Raw genomic sequence first — 24,337 nt, 5'->3', positions numbered from 1 at the left:
CAAGTCTAAAATCAGTGCAGTTTTGTTTCCCACAAAATCTTACAGCACTTCATGCTTCCCTCTGCGGATAACTTTTATGGAGATGCAGATTTCATTTTCCAGCAGGACTTGTCACACTGCCAAAAGTACCATATAATACTCTAATTTTCTGAGACACTGATTTTTGTGTTTTCACTGGCTGTAAACCATAATAATCACGCTTAAAATAGATCACTGTGTGTTTAATACATCTATATAATATGAGTTTCACATTTTGAACTGAATTACTGAAATAAAGTAACTTTTCAATAATATATATTTTTTTAGATGCACTAGTATATTTTTTTATTAGGTTTAGAAACTGTAGATCAGTTTAAAACACTAACTGAGACTGACCAACTAACAGGCATAGCATTGGGGCTTATGTTGTTTCTCTTATTACACAGTGTAAAAAGCTAAAGCTATAGACTATGAGCAAAGAAGACTATGCTTTAAAAGTTCTTAATTAGGTCTGCAATAATAATCCGTGACTGAACTGCTCTATAAATGATTTATTTATTTATTTTACTAAACAATCATAAAAGGTTAAATAAGGATGAAATAAAAGCCATAAATATTATTGTTTAATATTATTGTTGTTGTTTGCATAGAAGAAAGACTATACATATATATTTATTTATATGGAAAGTGCACATATGTATTTAAGACAGGCTGATACTCACAGGTTCCTGTAGCCCTTTATACACATTTTTAAACTACTTTTTTTTTTTTATTATTTTTGTCGCTCTCGAACTCATCTCTTTAACCTTTTTTTTTTTTGTCTTTTGAACGTGAACTTTCTTTAACAACAAGAAAAACTCAAAAAACAGAATTTTGATGCAATTGTGATGCAAATGCTATTCTTCTTCTTGATTAAGTTCAGTAGGTGCAGACACAGGGCTGCCCTCAACTGTTTAAAAGCCTCCGTTAAACAAAGCCGGCCGGCTGAAAGGAGATAAAAGCTTTGGGGAAGAGCCGGAGGACAGTGACTGGTTGGGCCGTGCTCTGTTGTCGGGAGGAAAGGGCAGGAGCGTGTGAACGGAAAGGTTAATTGTTAAGACGTCTCTCGTGTTTGGTTGTGAGTTACTTGACGCTGTTCGTTAGCGTGAAGAGGAGCGAAGCGGCTTAATTGGGCCGGGTCTGGACGTCGCGGTGATGCCCGTCTGCGCCTGGGTCGGGAGAGTACGGTGAGGTTAAAGGGCGCGGAGTCGGGCCAGCAGAGCCTCCACGTCCGTGTCCCCGTTAGCCGAACATCCCGGCGGGGTCTGCTCCTTCTCGCTCTCCTGATCCCTCGCTCTTTCTCGCTCTCTCTCCCTCGTTCGCTCCCTCTCTCTCTCACGCTCCCTCTCCCTCGTTCGCTCCCTATCTCTCTCACGCTCCCTCTCTTTCTCCTTCTCCCTCTCTCGCTCTCTCTCGCGGTCGGGCCGGTGGGCCGGCGCTGCTCTCCGGGCTGCAGACGGATGGGCCTCGTTCTCGTAATGAGCCTCCCTGGCAGCGGGGGCTCGCGCCGAGGAGAAATTGATATTCTGCCGAGACCGTGACCTTTGCAGGAGTACCTTTGTGTTATCTGCTGGAAAAAGAGAAAGAAAGAGAGAGAGAGGGAGAAAAAGAGTGAGTGAATTGGGGAGGTATGGAAAGAAACGAGTAAGATTTTATATATATATATTAAAAAAAAAGGATTTATCCTTATTATCAGATTTAAAAACAAATAGCACTCAGATTATCCTGTGAAGCAGCATGAAGCTATTTTATACAATAACGTAAATAAATAAATAAATAAATATACAGTCCAGATAATATTGCTCAAACCAAAAAACATAGCTCTAAAATTATAACTAGACAACAGGATAGGAAATAAAATGTATGTATTATGAGCAACTTTTATTAGATCTTAGAGAGAACACACCAAAACAACCACAAACAAGCAGAAATCCTCTTTTAGCATGGTGCCTCCACTGGTAGAGACTATTATCCAGCCTCCAAACTAAACTCAGGAGGGTGAATTAAGGTGTTTTCACAACTGAAAGTCTGGATCATCTTTAAAATGATAACTTTGTAAGAAGAGAAAACATAAAATCCATTAAAATCAATGTATTGTAGCATCACTTATGGTGGTAAAATGGGGCTGGGCCAAACTCCTGGGGAGCAACTTTATTAGACCATAGAGAGAACACACCAAAACAACTACAAACGAGCAGAAATCCTCTCTTAGCATGGAGCCTCCACTGGTAGAGACTCTTATCCATCCTCCAACCCATATTCAGGAGGATAAAAAAGGGCGTTTTCACACCTGAAAGTCCGGATCATCTTTAAAAATATGTAAGAACTTTGTAAGAATAGGAAATAAAACCAATTCTAATCAACATTTTCTAGCATCACCAATGGTGGTACAATGACTCACAGTAATCAACTTTATCACTGCATATAACTATCATTTTATACACTGCAGTTTAATGAGTGGAATAATGAGCTTTTTAATAGGGTTAGGGTTCTTTAGTTAAAACATCATACATGGCAAAAATCATGGGACAAGACACAAATGTAACCATTGTGTATTCTTCTATTCAAAGGCCTATTTACGACGTGTGTGGATTTATAGACCAAAAACAAACGTGCATTGTGATTTTATTGTTATGTAAGCATTTTCTCAACCTCTCTTGCTTTCCCCTCAGAATATAAACTAAGTACGAATGTTATTTGTAACTGTTACAGGAAACAGACATTATGTAAATGAGCTATGCTCTGATTGCAGTTTAAGCTGAAACACTGTTTATAACTTAAGTGCGGACCGAGCTAAAGCTCTTTAGGCTGATCAGGCAGATATATTGTACATTGTATGTAAATTCATCACAAACACAATGGATTTGAAACAACCTTTTCTGCAGTTTAGTTTCCACACGAACAATTAAAAGTTTAATAAGTGAGCGGCGCTGAGGAGGAGGAGGAAGAGTGCGTGTATACGCGTTTGCTCAGAGAAATGAGCGAGTCCTCGCGGGTATTTATCCGTGTTAGCAGCTTGTTGGAGAAATGGCCTGTGTGGAGCTGAGGAGTCATTAGACAAATGAAAAGAAGGCTGGAGGAAAGAGGAGGCGTCAATCAAGCAGACATGCAAATGACAACTATACTAAATGGAAACCTTGTGCAAATAGAGGAGACTGTTTCAATACCAGCAACACCCCCCCCCCCCCCCCCCCCCCCATCCATCCTCCCCCTCCACATCACACTCAGTCTAAGGGAGGTGAGCAGGACTGGGTCAGTAATGGGCTGATTTCCATTCTCCCCCTTCAATGCAGCACATATATAAACCAGTGCTCCTGGTAGGGCAGTACAATAAAGTGCATACTGTAGAGCATACTAGTACATCTTTCATTTCAGTAGGTCAGTTCAAAATGTGAACCTTGTGTATTATATAGTTGTATTACACACAGGGTGATCTATTTTAAGTGTTTATTTAACCCAAAAATTAGTGTCTCAGAAAATCAGAATATTATATAAGATAAGGCAGTGTGCCATGTGCTGCTGGAAAATGAAATCTGCATCTCCATAAAAGTTGTGAAGCATTGAAGCAGAGGGAAGCATGAAGTGCTGTAAGATTTTGTGGGAAAACAAAACTGGGAAAACCATCACTGATTGGTGGAAACTTCACACTAGACCTCAAGCAACTTGAACTGTGTGTTTCTTTACTCTTCCTCCAGACTCTGCTCCCTTGATTTCCAAATAAAATGTAAAATTTACTGATAATCAGTGATGGTTTGGAGAGACATGTCTGTCATCTGCTGGTGTTGATCCACTGTGTTTTATAATAAAGTCTAAAGTCAGGGCAGTTTTGTTTTCCCACAAAATCTTACAGCACTTCATGCTTCACTTTGCTGATAACAGCTTTTATGGGGATGCAGATTTAATTTTCCAGCAGGACTTGGCACACTGCCCACACTGCCAAAAGTACCTATTGGTCTCATATAATATTCTAATTTTCTGAGACACTGTTTTTTAGATTTTCATTGGCTGTAAGCCATAATTATCAACAATAAAAGAAAATGAGTTTCACATTTTAACTGAATTATTAAAATTAAGTAATTTTTCAATAGTATTCTAATTTGAGTTGCACTAGTATACATAATACAATATAACAAACACATCAGTTTTGGTTCAGATATTGCTTCACACGTTTAGTAGAAAACAGGAATAAGTATATTAAGAAGTTTGGTACCACTTTAAAATAAGACTACCTTCATAAAGGGTTTATAAATGGTTTACAATTAGTTTATTAATGGTTACTAATTAGGGTGTAAATGCCTTACAAATCATTAATAATCAGTTATAACACATATGTACAAAGGGCAACTATGATCTGTTGTTTGCCAAATAGTGAACCCACAGCCATCTATATTGTTGCCCTTACTACGTATGCGTTGTAACTGATTATTAATGATTTGTAAGGCCTTTACAACCTAATTAGTAACCATTAATAAACTCAATGTACACCATTTATAAACCCTTTATAAAGGTAGTCTTATTTTAAAGTGGTACCAGAAGTTTTTTAGCAAAGCTCCTGGTCCTTGTCTCTTTCTTGCATTCTTCTTCTTCTTCTTCTTCTTAGGCTAAAGCTAAATCTACCTCTACCTCATCTGTGCTCATGCTGTTGAGGTTAATAAGCATCTGTCTTCTGGACTGGTCCACTCAGCCACACACACACACCATTATTACACAGATCTGCCTGATTGACTCCAAACCACTAGCGTCTGACAAAACTTCTCTGTCCTCCTCCCTTCCTCTGATGCACTCATCTCTATTTGTATCCTCTCTTGCCGCCGCAGAGAGACGAGTGAAAGTGACATCTCTTACGAATTACAGTCCCTGAGCTCGAGTGCATTTTTAAGCATTTTTATCGGCCTGAAAGAGGGAGAGAATGAAGAGGGAGAGAGGGAGATGTAGATAGGCCGATGGAGAGGGAGGAGAGAGGTTGGAAGACATGAAAAGGAGGAAATCCATATTAATGTGACCTTGCCTCGACCGGGTTGCACAGACGTGCCGTTTAAAGTTTTTTTTTTTTTGCTTTTATTTTTCCTCTTCATCTCGGTTCTTTGTGGAGCGTGAGGCTCTATCACCAGATCAGCGGCGGCTCAGGGGCGGAGTCGCTCGCTCGTGACAGCGCGCTTTATCAGCCAGCCGCCAAGCTGCTCCAGCATCGCAAAAACACAGCCGGGCGGATGTGTAGAGCACACACACTCACTGAGGGGAGAGAGTGCGCGTGTGTGTGTGAAAGAGAGATACCGAGAAGTGTGTCGTATAAATAGTAGAGTACATACTCGTAAAAAAGTTAGGGTGCTACAAAGGGCTCTTTGAGCCATGCCACAGAATCACCATTCTGGGATTGTCATGTAAAAACAGGAAACTTAGAACAATGTAAAATTAAAATAACTCAGTATGAACTGAGTAAATGTTTTATCTGCTCAAACTCATTTTATTAACTAAAAGACATCCATTCCTTCATTTAAGACCCACAACAAAGCATTTACCACTTTGTGATGTTGCCATTATTTCTGAGAACAGTTAAATAAAATGTTTAGGCACCATTGATACTAATCAATAATTCTTTGCAGGAAGAATAAATGTTAATGTGCCTGTGTTTGTCTGTATGGCACTGGGTGTGTTTCACTTGAATACTACACAACCTCACGACACTGCAGTACACTTCCAGTAGTAATACTCCATTCCTTCCATAGCTGTAAACTTTCAGAGATTGTCCACAAAGAGGGATGAAATTACCTCAGAGTATGAACAGGAGATTTGACCCATATCCAAATTTAACTGAAAGTTAAGTGCTGAACTTTAATACTACAGCTGCCAACTACTGTAACATGAATAAAGAGCTAATGTAAATTTACACTGTAAATCAAAGACAGAGGTGGAGAATAAGAGACTAATATTGAGAGAAAAATGGGAGAGAGAAAATAAAAGTGAAAGATCGAGTGAGAAAGTAAGACTACAAGATGGAGAGTTAGAGAGGATGAGAGAGAATGTATGTGTTTGTGAGAGAGAGAGAGAGAAAGAGAGAGAGAAAAAGAAAAAGCAATAGAGAGAGAGTAAAAGACTAAAAGAAGGCGTGTAAGAGAGGGTGGGAGACGGTGAAATTGAGAGTAAGAGGGAGAGAGCTAGAGAGAGAGAGAGAGAGAAGGAGAAAATAAAAAAACTAAAAGGAGAGAGTTAGAGACAAAGTAAGAGAATAAGAAGAGGCAGATAATGTGAGGGACAGATCAAGAAAGCTAGGGAGAAAAGTAGAATGAGAGAGTAAAAGACTAAAAGAAGGAGAGAGGGTGAGAGAGACGAAGTTAGTGAGAGAGTAAGAGAGAGATAGAGATTGAGGGAGAGGGAGAGAGTAACAGAGCGATAGAGAGTAAAAGACCAAAAGAAGGAGAGTTGGAGGGTAAGAGAGAATGAGCGAGAGAGAGAGAGAGCCTAATAAAACAACTGTTAATATTATTATTTACTATTATCATTGTTGTTTTATTATTATTATTATTGTGTTTTTTTTTATTATTAATTGATGTTTGTTAACATTTTTCTCGTTGTTTCACTATCGGTTTGGTTTTGACATTTGTGTGCTTTGGCAACATTGTTTTTAAAACAGAGAGAGAGAGCTCGTTAGGAAGAAGGGAAAAAGTAGAGGGAGAGTGTTAAAGACTAAAGGATGGAGAGAGCTAGAGAGAGTGGGAGAGAGACTGAAAGAGGTAGGACAGAGTAAGAGAGAGAGAGAGAGAGAACCCCCCCTCAGTGAACACAGTCTGAGTGCAGAGACAGGGTATATAAGGAATCAGAGAGGAGAGCAGAGCCAACACTGAGAGAACAACGCTTTGGGACAGAGCGGCACTTTTCTCAGAAATCCAAGTCAAAGGAATTTTACAGTTTTATAGTTTTGTACTACAGGCGATGTGCAGGACAAATGTGTGTAATGATGAGCATCTGAGCCCTGAGTTTATCAATAATACAACTGTGTTCGATAGTTAACCAAATCAGAACATCAACACAACATCCGGCAGTTCTTGTAAAGTGCTGTAAATGCTTGTAAAGTGTTGCCAGTATGCCGTGTTCAGTACTTATCAGAAGTACTCAGAGAAAAGACAACTGGGAAACCAGTGGCCGGGGTCATGAACTTTAACACTTGACGTTGAGAAAGTTTGGACCAGAGTAAAAAACCAGCAATTTGTTAGTTGCACACTGGTTTTAAAGCACTAAATAACTTGATGTTATTGCTGTTGATAAACTAGGGTTAATCTACAGTTACAGTAGATACAGTAATCTGGGTGCATAATGCTGCAACAGGAAGTTGGATTTCGGCACAAAACACCTTTTATATATATTGTTTAATGTGTGATTTATAACCTGCCTGAACTTCCTGTAATTTGTCTGAAAATCCAAACCATCCAAATAAGTGTTTTGATACTGCAAACAAATCAGACCATGGTTTAACTGAGACTACCAATTTTGGTCAGACCAGATTGGTTTAAAATGGTCTGCATCATCCTTTACAGCTGCAATTTCCGTTTAGACCTAAACTTAAACTAAAAAATCTAAAGGCCCAAACAAGCTAGCTGTGGAAGCATCCTTAAATATGGTGACAGCAATGATGTTAAATACTCAAAAACAACAAATAAAAATGGCCTGAATCAGAATATTACACTTGGTGGGTTTGCTTCGTGCTAAGTGGCTGCTAAGATGTTGCTAGGTGATATTAATGTGTATATACTGTATGTTGGCTTCTGTGGTGGTGTTGGGTAATTGGTAGGGTGTTGCTAGATTGTTTCAGTGGTGGTTGCTGAGGTGACGTTTATGATGTTTTGTGCATTTTTTTTTCTACATGTTGAAGCAACAAAACTTTTAGGTAAATGTTGTTTAAATTAAACGTAGCTAAGTTTTGATAATGTTTTGCTGTGTCAGGATTTGAGATGTGGATCAAAAACAAGTCACAATTATGGCTCTAGAGGTGGATTTTGAGGTGCAGCTTATGATGTTTGTTGCAAATATTGTTTGACTAAATGTTGGAGCCCAAAAACATTTAGTTAAATGTCTCGTTCCATCGTTTTTCATTCATTTTAAACAGACTAGTTGTGTCTCTAGTATGAATGAATGCCATTTGAGCTGTTTTTGTTTTTTTTGTGAAAAAAAAGCGCTCCAGTGTTTCTGTATAGCCCTGCTTTAGTTCACTGGATTAGAGGTCTCTGCAGAAAAAACTGATTTTGGCTCTTGCTCAGGAATATACATACATGCATATATATCACCTCTGATTGGCTAACAGCACTGCAGTACAGAATGCCTAGCTATAGTATTTCACAAAGAACAAGATAACGTTTTTTATAGCGAAATGAGACCTTTAAATGTTGATTAAATGGAATGTAACTAAGTTTTGTTAATGTTTCGCTGTGTCAGGATTTGAGATGTGGATCAAAACAAGTCATCATTATGGGTGGTTGCTGAGGTGCTGCTTATGATGCTTTGTGCAATAATGTTTTTTGTCTACATGTTGAAGCCCCAAAACTTTTCCTTAAATATTTTGTTAATGAAACATAACTAAGTTTTGTTCAAGTCATAATTATGGATCTAGAGGTGGTTGCTGAGGTGCAGTTCATGCTGTTTTGTTTTGTTTATTAAGTTTTTTTTGTCTAAATGTTGGAGCCCAAAAGCTAAAAAAATTGTCTGCCTGACATTATACCACTAAATCTTGAGGATTTATATTTAAAACTATGTAAAAAAAAAAAATTACTGCAGAGTAAAAGGGTTTTGTATCACCTACACATCTAGCCTGAATACAGGACAAGGCACGAAAAGGGGTTAAATGTTGGTTAAATGGAACGTAACCAAATTGTATAATGTTTCGCTGTGTCAGGATTTAAGATGTGGATCAAAACAGTCATAATGAGTCATAATTATAGATCTAAAACAGATTTGCACGAATTTGCAGAGAAACTAAATGCTCCTGCCACTGACCGATACTGCTGGAGCTCAGTACAGAGCCAGAGAGTTTTATAGGTCTGTTCCAGTTCTGCCCTATGGGTCTGCGAGGGTCTATGAAAACTAATTTTGCGTGGATTAGAGCGGCTTTTACAGTAAACGTCCACCGCTGAGCTCTTATAGCAGCCTGACCTACAGCCAGAACTTCACACAAACCCAAACTTTCCCCAGTCGGACAAACAAAGCACCGACTCGGCATGAAAACGCTATTCATTTACGATCGAGCGGGTTTCCGCCGCGGTCCCGGGCAGGCGGGAGCTGAGGAGTGTGTTTGTGTTTTGTGTGTGGAGTGTATTGTGAGCGGTGTGTGTGTGTGTGGCTGGGAGCTGGAGGTTATTGGGCTGTACTGGGAGCTGTATTTGTGTACGGTAAGCGGCGTGTGGAAATAAAGGAAGTGTGTGGAGCTGTAGGTTTGTATTCTGCTCTGCTCTCATTACCACTGTGTGTGGCGGCACACTCGTTTGTCACTGTGTGGCACTCCCTGCCCCATGCTTCAGGCTGCACTCATTAGTCTCTTCCTCTCTCACACTTCCCTTCTCTATTTCCACTATTTCTCTCGCTCTCCTCTGCCTTTTATTTCTCCACCGTTCCTTTTGTCTCTCTCTGGTTAACCGTCGAGTTGCGCTTTGTTTGATGTCTCTCTTTATCTTCCACAGACTGACCTTGTTTATAGGAACGTGTTCATGAATTTCTGAAACTTTTCCGTTTGATATTGGAAAAGAGACTATATTGTTGCTCTTCGCTGCCTTACAAAGTTTTTCATTAGACAAAAGGTGGGAAAACAAACAAACAAACAATACAATTTCTCCTAAAATGTAAATAAACTTCTAACTACTTTTGACCTGAGTTGAGTTAACAATCATTTATGTGTTTATAATAAATAATTGACGCCAAATCGATAAGCCATTTGCATTTTGGAAACTGCATGTCTAAATCACCACACACTTGGGTTAAACTGTGTTGGGATGGTGTTTATTCTCATGTTTCTTAAAAGGAATATTCTAAAAGGAGGCTATTTTACTGGTGCACCACCACCTACCAGCGATTTACCATGTGGGAGACTGGGTTTTAATTCCAGGTCTGGGTGACTATGCTGTGCTACACCAATAAGAGTCCTTGGGCTAGACTCTACAACACTACATTGGCCGAACTTGAGCCAAAAGTTTACTGTCGCTAGCGATCATTGAATTTAGCAGAGATAAAAAATAATAAAAATATAGTTAGGAAAAAAATGCCCTTAACATCCTGAAACGGTATATACTCTTCACCTACAGCCCATGTATTTTTTCCCTCTCAGTCAGATGTGCTCTGACTTTTTGGTATTTTAATGGCGCATTGCTTTTGCACTTTTCAGAGGTAACTGACCTGCTCGTTTACGTTATTTTACTTTACTTTGTTCTGTTTATTGTTGATGTAAAATTTGGGTTTGTGCACAGATGCACATTTTGGCAATGAACATCTGATGTTGACTGTAGTCTAAGTTTTAATCAGTCACTGGCGCACCTGTGTTTTCCGTTGCCAAGATAGCAATACACCAGAAATTTATGTGAACACATCTTTTTTCCAGACCACATCACATTTCCAGATTTCCAGTCCAGATCAGTGTAGATATATTATTATTATTATTATTATTATTATTATTATTATTATATATTATTTTTGCTATTTAAACAATGCTATTTAAAATGGACTGTTGACGGGGTGTAACACAATAATGAGCATCATGACGCACATTGTGCAGGGCTTACGATAGGGCCCTAAATGTTAATCTCTTGAGTCGCATTGCTCAACATCATGCACAGATCTGATTGGCTGGGTAGCACCACAAGTGCTATTTACCAATAGATGAATTCATGTGATTAGTCCATGGGTTGAAATATATAGCAGGTAAAATAATGAACCCTTTTTTTTTTATAAACCCTCTTTATAAATTCATTAATTATAGGTGCAGGTCCGGATAGGATAGTGCCCAGGTCTGTACACATCATGAACCCACATAGTTTAAATGCTAAATTACTGCTGAGCAAATGTACACCAATTAAAGTTCCACTTTAAAAAATGCTGATTTATCCTAAGAGATACTAAATCAATTAGCAATTAGCTTTTTGCAAACTGCATGCCTAAATCATTGCACACTTGGGTTTAATAGTGTTTTAAGATGGTGTTTTTCAGTGTGTAAAACAGACTTTCTCAGGCAGTTTCTGAAATGGATGATTAGATATGGACATTCTGGGCAGGTGTAATATAAAAAAAAACCCAACTGCCAATATACTGTAAACATATACAGATAAACACAAAGATTGGGACTAAGTCTACTTTGATTACAACCACGATTAGGATTGACATATAATATTAACAGTATTTTATGAACTGTAAGACACACCATATTATAATGTGCATTATCAAAGAACATCTATTTCCTGGTCTATTTTCATACATAAGATGCACCTGATAATAAGGCGCATTTAAGCGTCATTAGTAGGGAACAAGGAAAAGCATTAGCCTGCATTAGACTGAACGACAAAAGAGCTAACTCTAAGGTTAGCGGCTAATGCTAATACTGCTCAAGCTTTGGTGCTGGAGAAACTCTTGTATAACTCTTTACTTCAGTGGAGTGGCTTTACCGCTCCTTAATACCTGTCTGGTAAAATTCATACATAAGGGGGAACACCGGATTATTTTTGGGAAAATTGGGACAATTTTTGGGAAAATTAAAGAATTTTATGTGTGAAAAACAAAACAGCAAATGCATCAAAATAAGAACTAGAGAGAGCAGTTCCTGCAGAGACTGTGAGTGTTACTGCCGCTCAGCAGTGTTATTGTGATATAGGTGTTTCATACACAGCTGAGTAATGCAGCAAATGTGTCTCACCTGTACATACTTCACTATACTCATACAACATGAAACTTGAGTGGAAAAGAGGGAAAATGAAGCTTTGGTAAGGTTAGTTTTTATTATTAAAGCAACTATATGCTAAGTGGAGCTGAACATAATGCTTCACATAACTTCCACAATAACTCTGTAACGTATTGGCTGCAATGTGATTTGTATTGTATCGTCTGTATCGTTATGTATTATATAGACTGTATCATTGCTAGTTCAGATCCTGCAATGTGATTGGCTGAGATGCATTCTGAGAGTACCGTTATCAGCTGGTAATGCACTGTAATCGAATCTCTCCATGTATTACTCCGCCACAAACAGGTAACTTAGCAACAATGCAGCGCTTACAAGCCAAACAGCACAGCTACAAGCAGAGCAGCAATGGAACTATTTTAACTTGCGGAGTGTTAATAACCAAACAGACCCTAATGGCCTGTGGCCTCGTGCCTACAACCGCAGCACAGCAGTGGCAATATTGCATGTTATAACACAAACCTCGAGTGTATTATTGTTTAATCGACTGTATCATGATATGTATCGTATCGACAAGTACTTTGCTGATACACAGCCCTGTTGGAATGCTGTTTCAGTGCCCTGTGGTATTATGAATGTGATGCCAGTCGTCTACAAGGGCGTGGGCCTCGCTGCTCATCTCAGCTCATCGAAATTTACTCACGTCCGGCGCCAGCCTGCCAGCCGACAGCAAGAGGCACTCATTTCTCTCTCCAAATAGAACAGGGGCGCAATGCAGATTCCTCAGAACTCAGAGATCATTTGCTCATTTCGCATTTGTGCCGAGACTCAGAGACTGTTGTGAGGAAACCTTTTCATCTGCCTCACACTCGCTCCCTCTCCTCTCCCGCCTCCCCGCCAGAAAATTTGGCAGGCGACCCGACAGAACGTGACAGTCGACAAGGATGCTTGATCACTCTAACGAGCCCGAGCGCAGACACGCTTACGATTAGCCGAGGCGGAGCATGTCCCATTCCGAACGGCGACACAATGCCATCCCCCCGCCGCTCACGCCCTGCAGTGTTATATATAGACGTATTAGAAACGATTATACAATCCGTCTTCCCCCAGACCGCGGTCATAAAGCAGCGGACGGGACGTGGCGAGGAAAGGAGCGTGATGGAAGCAGCGTGGAGAATAGCGGGACAGTTTCGGCTCAGCGGGACGCCACAGCGCCACAGACTGGAACAGTTCTAGACAGCTTTTTTTTTTTTTTTCTTCACACTAATGCTACTTTTTTTCCCGCCTGCACATCTGAGACTGTGGAGGGATACGTGATGATGGCCGCTGATACTGAACTGATTGTTTCATCAGTGGGAAATGTCAGCCGTGGCGTTTTGCATTAGCGGGATAGTTGCAATGTCACGGCAAAGCAAAGACGACTGTAATATAAAGCCTTATTAACCCAATTCATACCAGTGACTTACTGTGGCTTCCTGCATGCTGTCTGCAGCTACTCATGGTCTTAATCCCTGAAGCAGACTGCTTTATAACTCTTTCTGCACTTAGAAAAGAACAGAAAACCAACTGATGCAGCAACTAGGACTGCGTCCCATGACTTTTGCCATTTCCCATGGTAGCTAAAGAGCGCTGTACTGACCTGTAGGATGTGTGTGCGTGGTCTACTGCACTGAATGTTGTAGTGATTTCAGTTTTGACACGGACAAACGTAGATTTGCCCTGCCAATCACAATCATTCCTGATACACACATGACGCTGTGGATCGAGGGATGTTAAACACATGCACTTAAGAAACTTCGGAAATTGTTTCTTAAGAAATTTGGGAATCTAAGCTTACTGTAACAGAAGTTCTTTACTCACCCATACTATTGCATTGCATACTGCGTACTATATATATGCAATTCATACTTTTGTAGGGCAATTAACTAATTAATTAATTACTTTTCTAAGAATATATTCAGGTTTGCAAATCAAATTTTGAACTGTTTGACCAACAAATGTAGGTTCAGGGAACAGGAACGTTTGTTGGCAGTGGGAACCGAAGAATACTGGGTTCTTCAGTGCCCTGTGCAGCACTATAGAGCGTTGGTGACGAATTGATAGTTCCATTAAAACTGGTGGAAACGCGGGCTGGTTCGCTGAAAGGCTCCGAATACAACTGATTTAAGGAAAAAAGTTATTTTGGTGAAAAAGCACTTTAAATAAAGTCAACAAGGATAATTGAGGTCTCCTTGTCCTCAGTTTAATATCATTATGGTGACAGGTCTACTCATAGCAGTGAGGGAGTGATGCTTATCTTAATACATACAATTTACACCTAAAAATAATATCTGCAGTGTACAGTTCAAGTGAAATTATTATTTTTTTTTTTTTTATGAGAAAAAATGAGGGGAAAATGAGTGTGTTAGCGCTAGAAATAAAGCAGTAAAGTAAACTAATGCAGGATGATGTAACACTAACTCTTGATGACTACATCTGGCTTAATGATCTGGGCTCTCCGGTTGGACCCCTCATTTTCCCTCTCTCTGGACTCTCTGCACACTCGTTTATCTACATTTGGGCAGAAAAAGGAGGGGGATGACATGAGCTGACAAGGTTGGGGAGAATCAGAGCTAATTCTGTAAGCGGGTGAATTGGACCTGAACCACCGGTGATAAATAATACCTTAATTGATGCCTTTAGGTGCATGAGAAGCATATAAAAGAAAAAAAAAAGATAACTGAGTGCGACTGAGCACATCAGGGAATCGGTGTATTTGTGTGTGTGTGTAGTTACCAGGTCCCAAAATGAGGCGGGACAAAGGGGAAAAAAGCCTTAATGGCACAAAGAGGTGATAAATGCGTCGGAGGAGGAGGCATTAATGCCCCTCACTGTCAGGCAGAGGACTAGCAGAGCGATGGCCTGCACATTTCCCCCCGTGTCCACATGAGTTAAGCAGTAATTAAGCACATTATCACTGCCATAATACTCCGCCGGAGAGCCACAGCTGCGGCTGGCACCCCCTCGCCATGCCACACGCGCTAAACCCCGGCGCTTCCTTAAGAACCAGCAATTAAAGGGAGACGTGGGTCTCTGCAGCTCGGAGTAGTGGGCGTGTCAAAGTGTGGGCGTGTCGAAAGGTGGTCGTCTATTGGAGATGGTGTTTCAGGGTGGCCGCCATTTTGGAGTCGGCAACCCTGTTTTATATCAACCCTGTTTTGTATAATATTCACAACTATACCATTCTTTACTCATTTTACGCACGGTTTGTTTTTTTTTAAACAGCAGAGATGTAGTGATTGAATGATTCAGGATGCTGTTACACATTACACATATGTGCTATATATATATATATATATATATATATATATATATATATATATATATATATATAATATAAATTTAATATTTAACCTTTTGAATGTAATCTATAATTCTTTGCATTATTTGAGGTCTGAAAACTGCATATATATATATATATACACTACTCACAAAAAGTTAGGGATATTCAGCTTTAGGGTGAAATTTCAGGACGAGCCTAAAATTCATTTAAACCTTTACAGGTGAACTTAATGTGATCTACTCTAAGCTTTTGAATGCAAATGTCCAACTGTTAAATGGTTCAGTACTTTTTGCACAAGTTGCTGTTCTCTAACGAGGAGCTTAACGGCAAAATTCACAACAGGTGTTTGATCCTTGAATGGACCAATAAATGTCTTGGTTCAATTAGAGCTGGTGTTTAAACAGCTGTCCTCATCATGCTGTTCACATTTTGACATCATGAGACCAAGACGACACCTAACAATAGATCAACAGTACCTTGCTATTGCGATGCTTCAAACGGGACGTTCTCAGACCGAAGTGGCCACTGAGCTTAGAGTGTCACAGAGTGTCATCAGCAGGTTGCAACAGAGATACAGAGAGACTGGAAGAGTCACAGAAAGGTGTAGAAGTGGACGTCCTTTGGCCACATCCCAGGCTGATGACCGCTACATTGTGAACAATGCCCTGAGAAACCGGATGATGAATGCCACTCAACTCCAGGCACGTTTAAGGGAGGTGAGAGGCACTCAAGTGTCACGTCAGACCATTCGAAACCATTTACATCAGCATGGTCTGCGTGCTAGACGACCTGCAGGGTACCTGACCACACCACCAGGCACAGGCATCATCGTCTTGCATGGGCAAGGGAGCATTTACGCTGGACGAGGGACCAGTGGGCCTCAGTGCTATTCTCTGATGAAAGTCGATTCACGTTGAGCAGAAATGATGGCCGGCAACGATGTTGGAGACGTCAAGGAGAGCGCTATGCATCAGCCACTGTTGTTACCAGACGAGCTTTTGGAGGTGGCGGTGTTACAGTGTGGGCAGGTGTGTCCAGTCGGTACAGAACTGCCCTACACTTTGTGAATGGTACAGTGACAAGCCCGTACTACCTGAATAACATCATTAATCCAGTGATTGTGCCCCTACATGAACAACACAGGCCTGATTTCATCTTCATGGACGACAACGCTCCAGCTCATCGAGGTCGCATCATCAGGGAACGGCTGTTGGAGACTGGTGTACCTCAAATGGAATGGCCTGCACTTTCTCCAGACCTGAATCCTATTGAAAACCTGTGGGATCAGCTGAGTCGCCTTGTAGAGGCCCGAAATTCTGCACCCCAGAACCTCAATGACCTGAGGGCTGCCCTTCAAGAAGAGTGGGATGCCATGCCTCAGCAGACAATAAGTCGACTTGTGAACAGCATGAGACGTCGTTGTCAAGCTGTAATTGATGCTCACGGGCACATGACAAGTTATTGAGACATTTAATTTTTTTTAATGGGGTTTACCCACCATTGTTGTTAACTTTTGTTTCAATAAATTGTTTGATTTGAGAAAATCACCAGCGCATCCTTTATGATATGATATCACTGTAGTGTGAACTTTTCACATTTTCCATAAATTTCACCTGAAAGCCAAATATCCTTAACTTTTTGTGAGTAGTGTATATATATATATGTGTATATGTACATATAAATATGAAATTAATTATTTTATACACTTATGCTAATATGCTATACCATATGTCTGTCTTTGTTAAAGAACATAATATAAAGTATTTCTGCATGAGTCATAACTACATCTCTGCTGTTCATAACAAACCAAACCGTGTGAAAATCGGGTATAAATTGGTAGAGTTGAGATTATTACATGTGTATTAATCCTTTTCAGGAATAAAGTTTTGACACCACCTTTTGACACGCCCACTACTTTGGTCTGCAGACTACTTGATTAAAGGCAGAAACCAGGGGTGGGAATATGTAAGTAGATATGATACCATGGGCGCCGAGTGGTCCAGCGGTCTAAAGTGCTGCCACTAAGAGCGGGAGGTCGCTCTGCTCTCTCCGGGTGGGTAGATGGCGCTCTCTTCCCACATCACTCCTTGGGTAATGTCCACAGTCTGTGAGCTGATGTATCAGAACCGAGTCGCTGCACTTTCCTCCGAGCGTTAGCGCTGTAATGCTGCTCGGCAATGCTGCATCAGCATCAGCTCAAATAGAAGCGGTGGCTGGCTTCACGTGTATCGGAGGAAGCATGTGTTAGTCTTCACCCTCCTGGTGTGTTGGAGCATCCGTGGATAGGGGGAGTCCTAATGAGTGGGTTGTGTAATTGGCCGTGAAAATTGGGGAGAAAATGGACAAAAAAAACAAACAAACAAAAAAAGATATGATACCATGATAAACCACTAATCAGCCATACATACATTAGCACCACTAATTATTTCGATTTCGAACCGATTTGCAGCGTTTCCACCAACAAAAGTAGGTTCCAGTACCAGTTCCAGTTTGTTCACAGCGAAAACCGAAGAGTACTAGGTTCTTCAGAGCAAACTGTGACCGCTTCTGTGTGTGTGTCTGTTTGTATGTTTTAATGATTCCACTAAATCTAGTGGAAATGTGACCGATTCACTAAAAAGCACCACGGTTCTTAAAAGCCTGAACAGACCAGATTTCGTTTGGTGAAAATCGCTAAGTGTGGGGTTAAGGCATTACATTAGAATTCCTGTCTCTCGTACTGGGATATTAATAATGAAATATTAAAACATACATGTAAGTTTTATGACATGTTAACCTGAATTTATTGATATTGGGTTTTTTTTTAAAGCATCACAATACTGTATTGTATTGATTTTCCCTCCCTAACCCCAGTGAAAAGTCATTAAGCTGAGAGTGAGGGAGGAGGGAGTGAGTTCAGGATGAATTCTCTGAACTCTGTATTGGCCTGATGGAGCAGCGCTGATGCCTGGCAGGGTTATTATGATTGATATCAAAGTGCATCCTGCTTTTGTAGTGGGATTCTGCGTGATTTTCAGCGCAAATGTAACTCTGAAATACAGAAAGAGAATAGGTAATGGTGTTGGTGGAGAAACAGCATAATTTAGAGGCTTTCCCCCCAATCTCCCCCCTGCGTAGGTACGTGTGTGTTTTTATTTGAGAATAGCTGCCCCTCTATATGTGCTTGTGTACGAATATACGAGTGTACGAGTGTGTGTGATGTGTGTATACATGTCTCAGAGGCAGCTCTTTGTGGTTGTGGTGCTGTGGCTCTATCCAGTTCTTAACAAAGAGCAGCTGTGGGGAGTTCTAATCCCACAGCATTCAGCTCCTCACAAAAAATTAATTACATATTAAAATGGCTTAATGCTTACTTGAACCCTGGGAGAAAAGAAAATGTCAGCAAATGATGTTTGTTTAGGGGATAAGAGGAGAGAGAGAGAGATTAGACTGAAATGTAGCTGATGTGGCGTTTAAAGACGTAAAACATCTGGAGCGATGGAGCCTGTAGAAGAGCTGTTGATGTAGACAAAACAATCATCACCACGTCTGAAGACCACCCGCAACTATACAAACAGCATATGAACACAACAGAGTGCAGAACACTTCACCGTAGACATCAGGATACACATGACTGCTCGCTTTCACACACACACACAGACGCACACAATACGTACAGTAATTACCGAATTTCTTTAAAAAAAAAAAACAGGGAGAACCAAACAAAATTCCTATTCAAACAAGACCTGTGCTGCTAAAATAGCAACAGACTTTTACGAATAAATCTACACTGATGGGCGTGGTGTTCTGGAAATGAGGTGTGTTCAGATAAATTTCAAAATCTCAGCAGTGGAACACATAGGTGCACCATTGATTGATTAAAACCCTGACAACAGTCAACAGTCACCTCTCACACATCCATTTCCCAAAAACACGCTCAACATGCGTTCACAATAGAATAAACAGAATACACAATAGAATAACATTGCTGTTCTCCTAAATGAGCTGCTGGTGTATCTTTACAGTGTGAACAAGCAGGTGAGTTTCCTCTCCTGAGACGCACAAAAGCGCTACACTGTTAAGATACGAACACGCCAAAGTCAGAGCTCACCTGCCTCTTAAAGGAAATGAAGAGCAAGGGACACACTGATTGGTTTATTTCAGCTCATGCCCAAAAAATTAATCACACCCGTGATTTATTAATACAATTGGTTCATGCCTTTTATGCGCTTGGAGTCGTGCAAGGTGTACTTTTCCTGTCATTATGATAGAAAATTTCATACATAAGATGCACCAGATTATAAAGTGCATTAATTAACACTAGTAAGAATGCCTACATCGAAGTGAGCAAGAGTGTCGCCATGTTTCCCTTCTAATTCCCTTCTAACTGGATGTTAATCTACACATTTCTTATCTGAATTTTTTTATTTGGGTGAGTAAAGCGCTTCTGTTTATTTACAATAACTTTAGATTTTCAGTATTTTAGCACCTTTAGCAGCAGCGCTTAGCGCTAGTAAATGCCGCAGACAGCAATGGACTGAGGAACCATGAGTGTTCCGTTAATCCAGGGCAAGTTTTGTCCCACTTAGTTTGTTTTAACTCAGTAAACACGCAGACTACAGTCCAATATACTCACCTCTGAACAGTGAAAGAGCTAGTACCGCGGTTAGCAGCTATTGCTAATACTGCTCCAACCTTAGTGCTGGAGAAACTTCACTGAAAACTCATCCTAATAACTCTGTACTTCAGTGGTGTGGCTTTACTGCTTCTTAATACCTGATATACCTGGTAGAATTCATACATAAAGAGAATCGGATTATAAGACGCACTGATTATTTTTGTGAAAATTGAAGGATTTTAGGTGCACCTTATAGTTAATTATATATTTTACATACATCATTTAGTAAAATGGCATTACTTCACCTATACTATGTAAATCTAATCCCATCCAAATAGGGCTAAAGAGAGAGGAAAAAAGAAAGATAAATGGTAATGAATTGATAGTGAAAAGTAAAGAGAAAAATACAGAGAAAAAGGAAGAAAGAAAGTGTGTGTGTGTGTGTGTAGAACCAGTCCCCTGCAGTGTGAGGCTGGTTAGTGAAGCATGACATCATATTATTGCGCCTTACTGGACCAAACCAGTGCTATGAAAACACAACTCGCCATGACACCACCTGACAGCTGTCTGCACCTGGCCTCCTCAACACACACACACACACACACACACACACACACACACCACACACACCACACACACACACACACACACACACACACACAGCGAGATAACCAGCAAGAGAGGAAGACCGGACTTGACTCTATTACTGACACTTCCTGTCACTCACAGTGACACAACAGACCTCCTGTATATAAACACAGACACTGTAGTGGACGGCAGTGCAGTGTTAGCTAACCGTGTTCCTGCAGTACACCTGAGCAGCTCTGGATCAGTTAAGTAGTGTTTTTTTAGTTTGACAACAGTGCATAAATCAAGTAGCAGCTCCCATCTCAGTCATTTATGGCAAGTTTTCTGATCCCTTGCAAAACGACCATGTATTTTACAGACCTCCGTAGGAATAATATTGAACAGACTAGCGTCAGGTTAGCCAATAGTTTTGAAAAACACATTGATACCTACACAATTAACAACACAACAACTCTAAACCATTTCACTGATTTTCTAATGGTGCTACTTCTTCCCTCTTATAAAGAAACAGCTAAATTTATCTACAGATAAACATATAGATGTATGGATGTGTATTTCTAAGTAAAAACCCAATAGAAGGATTTTAGTGATAAATTAAAACTGTTCATTAAAATTATTTTTGTATTTAAGTTTTAATTGAACTACAGGTGGACATCATCAACATCAAACATTTTACTAATCTGTAAATCTATGTAAGTCGCTCTGGATAAGGGCGTCTGCTAAATACCATAAATGTAAATGTAAATGTATTAAGCAAGGTGAACCCAATAATATAAATGAGCTGATATGTTTGATAAATAAAATAAAAACTTTTGATGTTTGATATTTCAAATGCGATGTCTGAATATTTTTAATAAATGAAAGTTTACTGCTTTTAAAATGGTATAACTGTATTAGTATACCATTCCATTATATTATCATACTTTATTCATTAAGTATTATTATACACTGTCCAGTATTACCATATTTTTCGCACTATAAGGTGCACTTAAAATTCTTTAATTTTCTCAAACATCGTCAGAGCTCCTTATAATCTGGTACTCCTTATGTACAAATTTTACCAGTCAGGTATTAATGAGCAGTAAATCCACTCCACTGAAGTACAGAGTTATACAGGAGTTTCAGTTTAGTTATCCAGCACCAAGACTGGAGCAGTATTAGCATTAGCCACTAACCGCTAGCCCTTTCACTACGCTCTAGCACTGCTGGAGCAGCATTAGCATAACCCACTAACTGTGGTAAACCTTAGATGTTTCGCCGTTCAGAGGTGAGTATATTGGTATGTAATCTTTGTGTTTACCACGTTAAAACAAGCTACATGCGACAAAATGCTAGTTAATATCACCCTGGCTTACTGGAACACTCAGGGATCCTAAGTGTAGTGCTGTCGGGCGGCATTAACCGCTAACCATGGCTAGCTTTATTATAAGAAATCTATGTAGATTAACATACAGCGCTCGTTTGACTTTAAAATATATATACAGCGGCAAGACCTGCTGAATTAGAAGGGAAACATGGCGGCACCCCTGTTCCTTACTAGTGTCACATAATGTGCCTTACATTCCGGTGTGCCTTATGAATGAAAATACACCAGAAAATTGACGTTCATTGATGGTGCACCTTATAGTGTGAAAAATGCAGTAGTCAAAGCTTGATCTGCACCCAGACCCATGCAAACTTTATTTATTAATTATGGCCCAACATGACCAACAATCCCTCATGAAGCATAAAAGACGAGCATCAAACCTCTTATCTGTTCTGGTACAGAGAGATGGAACACTCACTACAGCTTTCAGCAGCTTTCAAACTATATTTTTGTAAAACATTTAAATGAAACACTGATCTCTCACTTATTAAAATGTGTTGTATTGCACTTATCCCATGTCTTATCTCTAGGGCTAGCACAAATAATTTAAATACAAGTGTGCATCTGCTAGAGATGAATAATTTCCTTATTTAGTATTGGGAAGATGTGTATATTGTTATCTTTTAGACGGCAGCAGAATTTTAGAACACCCATAAGGATTTGTTTTCAATTTGCAGAGTTAGGGGGTTATTTATCACTGTTTTAAACAAAACACTTTATAATGAAACCAGGAGACAGATGGAAATTACTTAACAACAACGTTATTGGCTATAGAAAAAAATATATGTATGCCTTGGGTACCATTAGATAAAGGCTGAATTTCCCCCTAAAGAAATCACCACTTTTTCTTTTTTTTTTAATACTGAAGCAAGAGAAGTAAGCATGTGTTTACATAGAAGACATGCATGGAAGGTGTCATGAACCAAGGTTCAGAACCAGTCTAGATCAAATGAACCGTGGTTTGGTCTGGTTGCAGTGTGAACACACTTTTCTAGATTGCCCAGAATGAGGCAAGTGATGTTGTGTGGAAATCCCCTTGGCGTGAAGGTCTGTCATGCAACAGCAGGAGTACAGACGATTACTGTGCTGGTGATTCTGTATCTACTGTAACTGTAGATTAACACTTATTTATAAACAGAAATAAAATTAACGAGTGAAATGAGAGAAATCAGACTAATTCTGGTAGAGAGACGAAATAGAAACCTTAAACATCTACAAATTCAACATGACTACGTTTACATGCAGCCTAATAATCCGTTAACAATCGGACTAATAGCTCAATCAGAATAGAGCATGTCCGTGTAAACACCTCAATCAGAAAAGAGTAGTCTGATAGAGGCCATTCCGAATAAAATTTCTATCTGATCGAAGAATTTTTTTTTAAGATAATCCTTTATATAATCAGTTAAATAGAAGAATAACATTATAATATGATTAGATTTCCAATCATTTCACGCATGTACAACAGCGTTTTAGGGCCACAGTTCACTTCGAGAATAAAGTCGTAATATTACAAGATTAAAGTCTTAATAATGCTAGAGAAACTTTACTGAAAACTCACCCTTATAGAGCTGTATTTTACCATGACTAGTAGAATTTATACATAAGGAGCACTGTAAATTTTGGGAAAATTAAAGGATTTTAAGTGCACCTTATAGTGAGAAAAACACGGTATGTCTTGACAGACTTATCTATTCATCTATTATTTTTTATAAAGAGAAGCTAGGTGTATATCTATTTAATATAAAATATATATAAATGCAGTAAGCAAAGAGAATATCTTTTAAAAGTTGAGTTTATAAAGAAACTGTAAATAATATTTCTTTATAATGTAGTCGTGAGGATGAGCCCTGGAGTACGTGTTTGTAAATGATGAGAGTTTAAAGGCTGTAAAATGCTGTTCAGGCCAGGCCAGGCCTTACTTATCTCTGTATCAGCACTATGTATCATAGCCTCCTGCTTCTGGCAGCGCTGTAGCTCAGGGGTATTTTTGGACTCTGTCCTATTTGTACTGGTGGTTAGAGGTAGCTTCTCTTTAGTGGACGGCGCAGCGCTTTTGTAAGTGGCTTTGGATAAGAGTGTCTGCCAAAATCAGCAAGTGTATAAATGCTGTACTTAAGTATAGAACATACTGCTATAAATGTACTGTCACTTCATCCAGTGATTCAAACAATTATGACCCTGTTTATATGTGCTTACTTAAATAGGACCTGTCTGACAAAGCCAAGTAAACGAAAAAACAAAGACATCATGCGAGGAAATATCCAAAGAAATTCAGAAACAAATGAAAAAGAAAGTAACTGAGTAATTGAGTTGAATGTCCGGCCATCTGTTCGTAACCTCAAGCTGAAAGGAACTTGGGTTCTGCAGCAGGACAATGACCCAAAACACACCAGCAAATCCACCTCTGACTGGCTGAAGAAAAACTAAGTGAAGGCTTTGGAGTGGCCTAGTCCTGAACTGAATCCCATTAAGATGCTGTGGCATGATGTTAAAAAGGATGTTTATGCTGGAAAATCCTCTAATCTGGTGGAATTACAACAATTCTGTAAAGAAGAGTGGAACAAAATTCCTCCACAA

General features: G+C 39.6%; 1 protein-coding gene across 5 annotated transcripts in view; it reads right to left on the bottom strand.

Moving 5' to 3' along the window:
* Positions 1-200: 200 nt before the first annotated feature.
* diaph3 (diaphanous-related formin 3) overlaps positions 201-24,337 on the bottom strand; it is a 557,032-nt gene continuing 532,895 nt past the window's right edge. For 3 of the 5 annotated variants that reach the window (XM_049465746.1, XM_049465749.1, XM_049465748.1), the window contains one exon: positions 201-1,588. In XM_049465746.1, coding sequence (XP_049321703.1) covers positions 1,212-1,588 — 377 coding nt within the window. In that variant the 3' untranslated portion in view covers positions 201-1,211. The remainder of the gene's footprint in view (positions 1,589-24,337) is intronic. The other 2 variants (XM_049465747.1, XM_049465750.1) reach the window with 1 other exon arrangement.

Source organism: Astyanax mexicanus, chromosome 16, assembly GCF_023375975.1.
Source record: "Astyanax mexicanus isolate ESR-SI-001 chromosome 16, AstMex3_surface, whole genome shotgun sequence".
Classification (NCBI taxonomy): domain Eukaryota; kingdom Metazoa; phylum Chordata; class Actinopteri; order Characiformes; family Acestrorhamphidae; genus Astyanax; species Astyanax mexicanus.
This window is presented reverse-complemented; position numbering and strand designations above follow the sequence as displayed.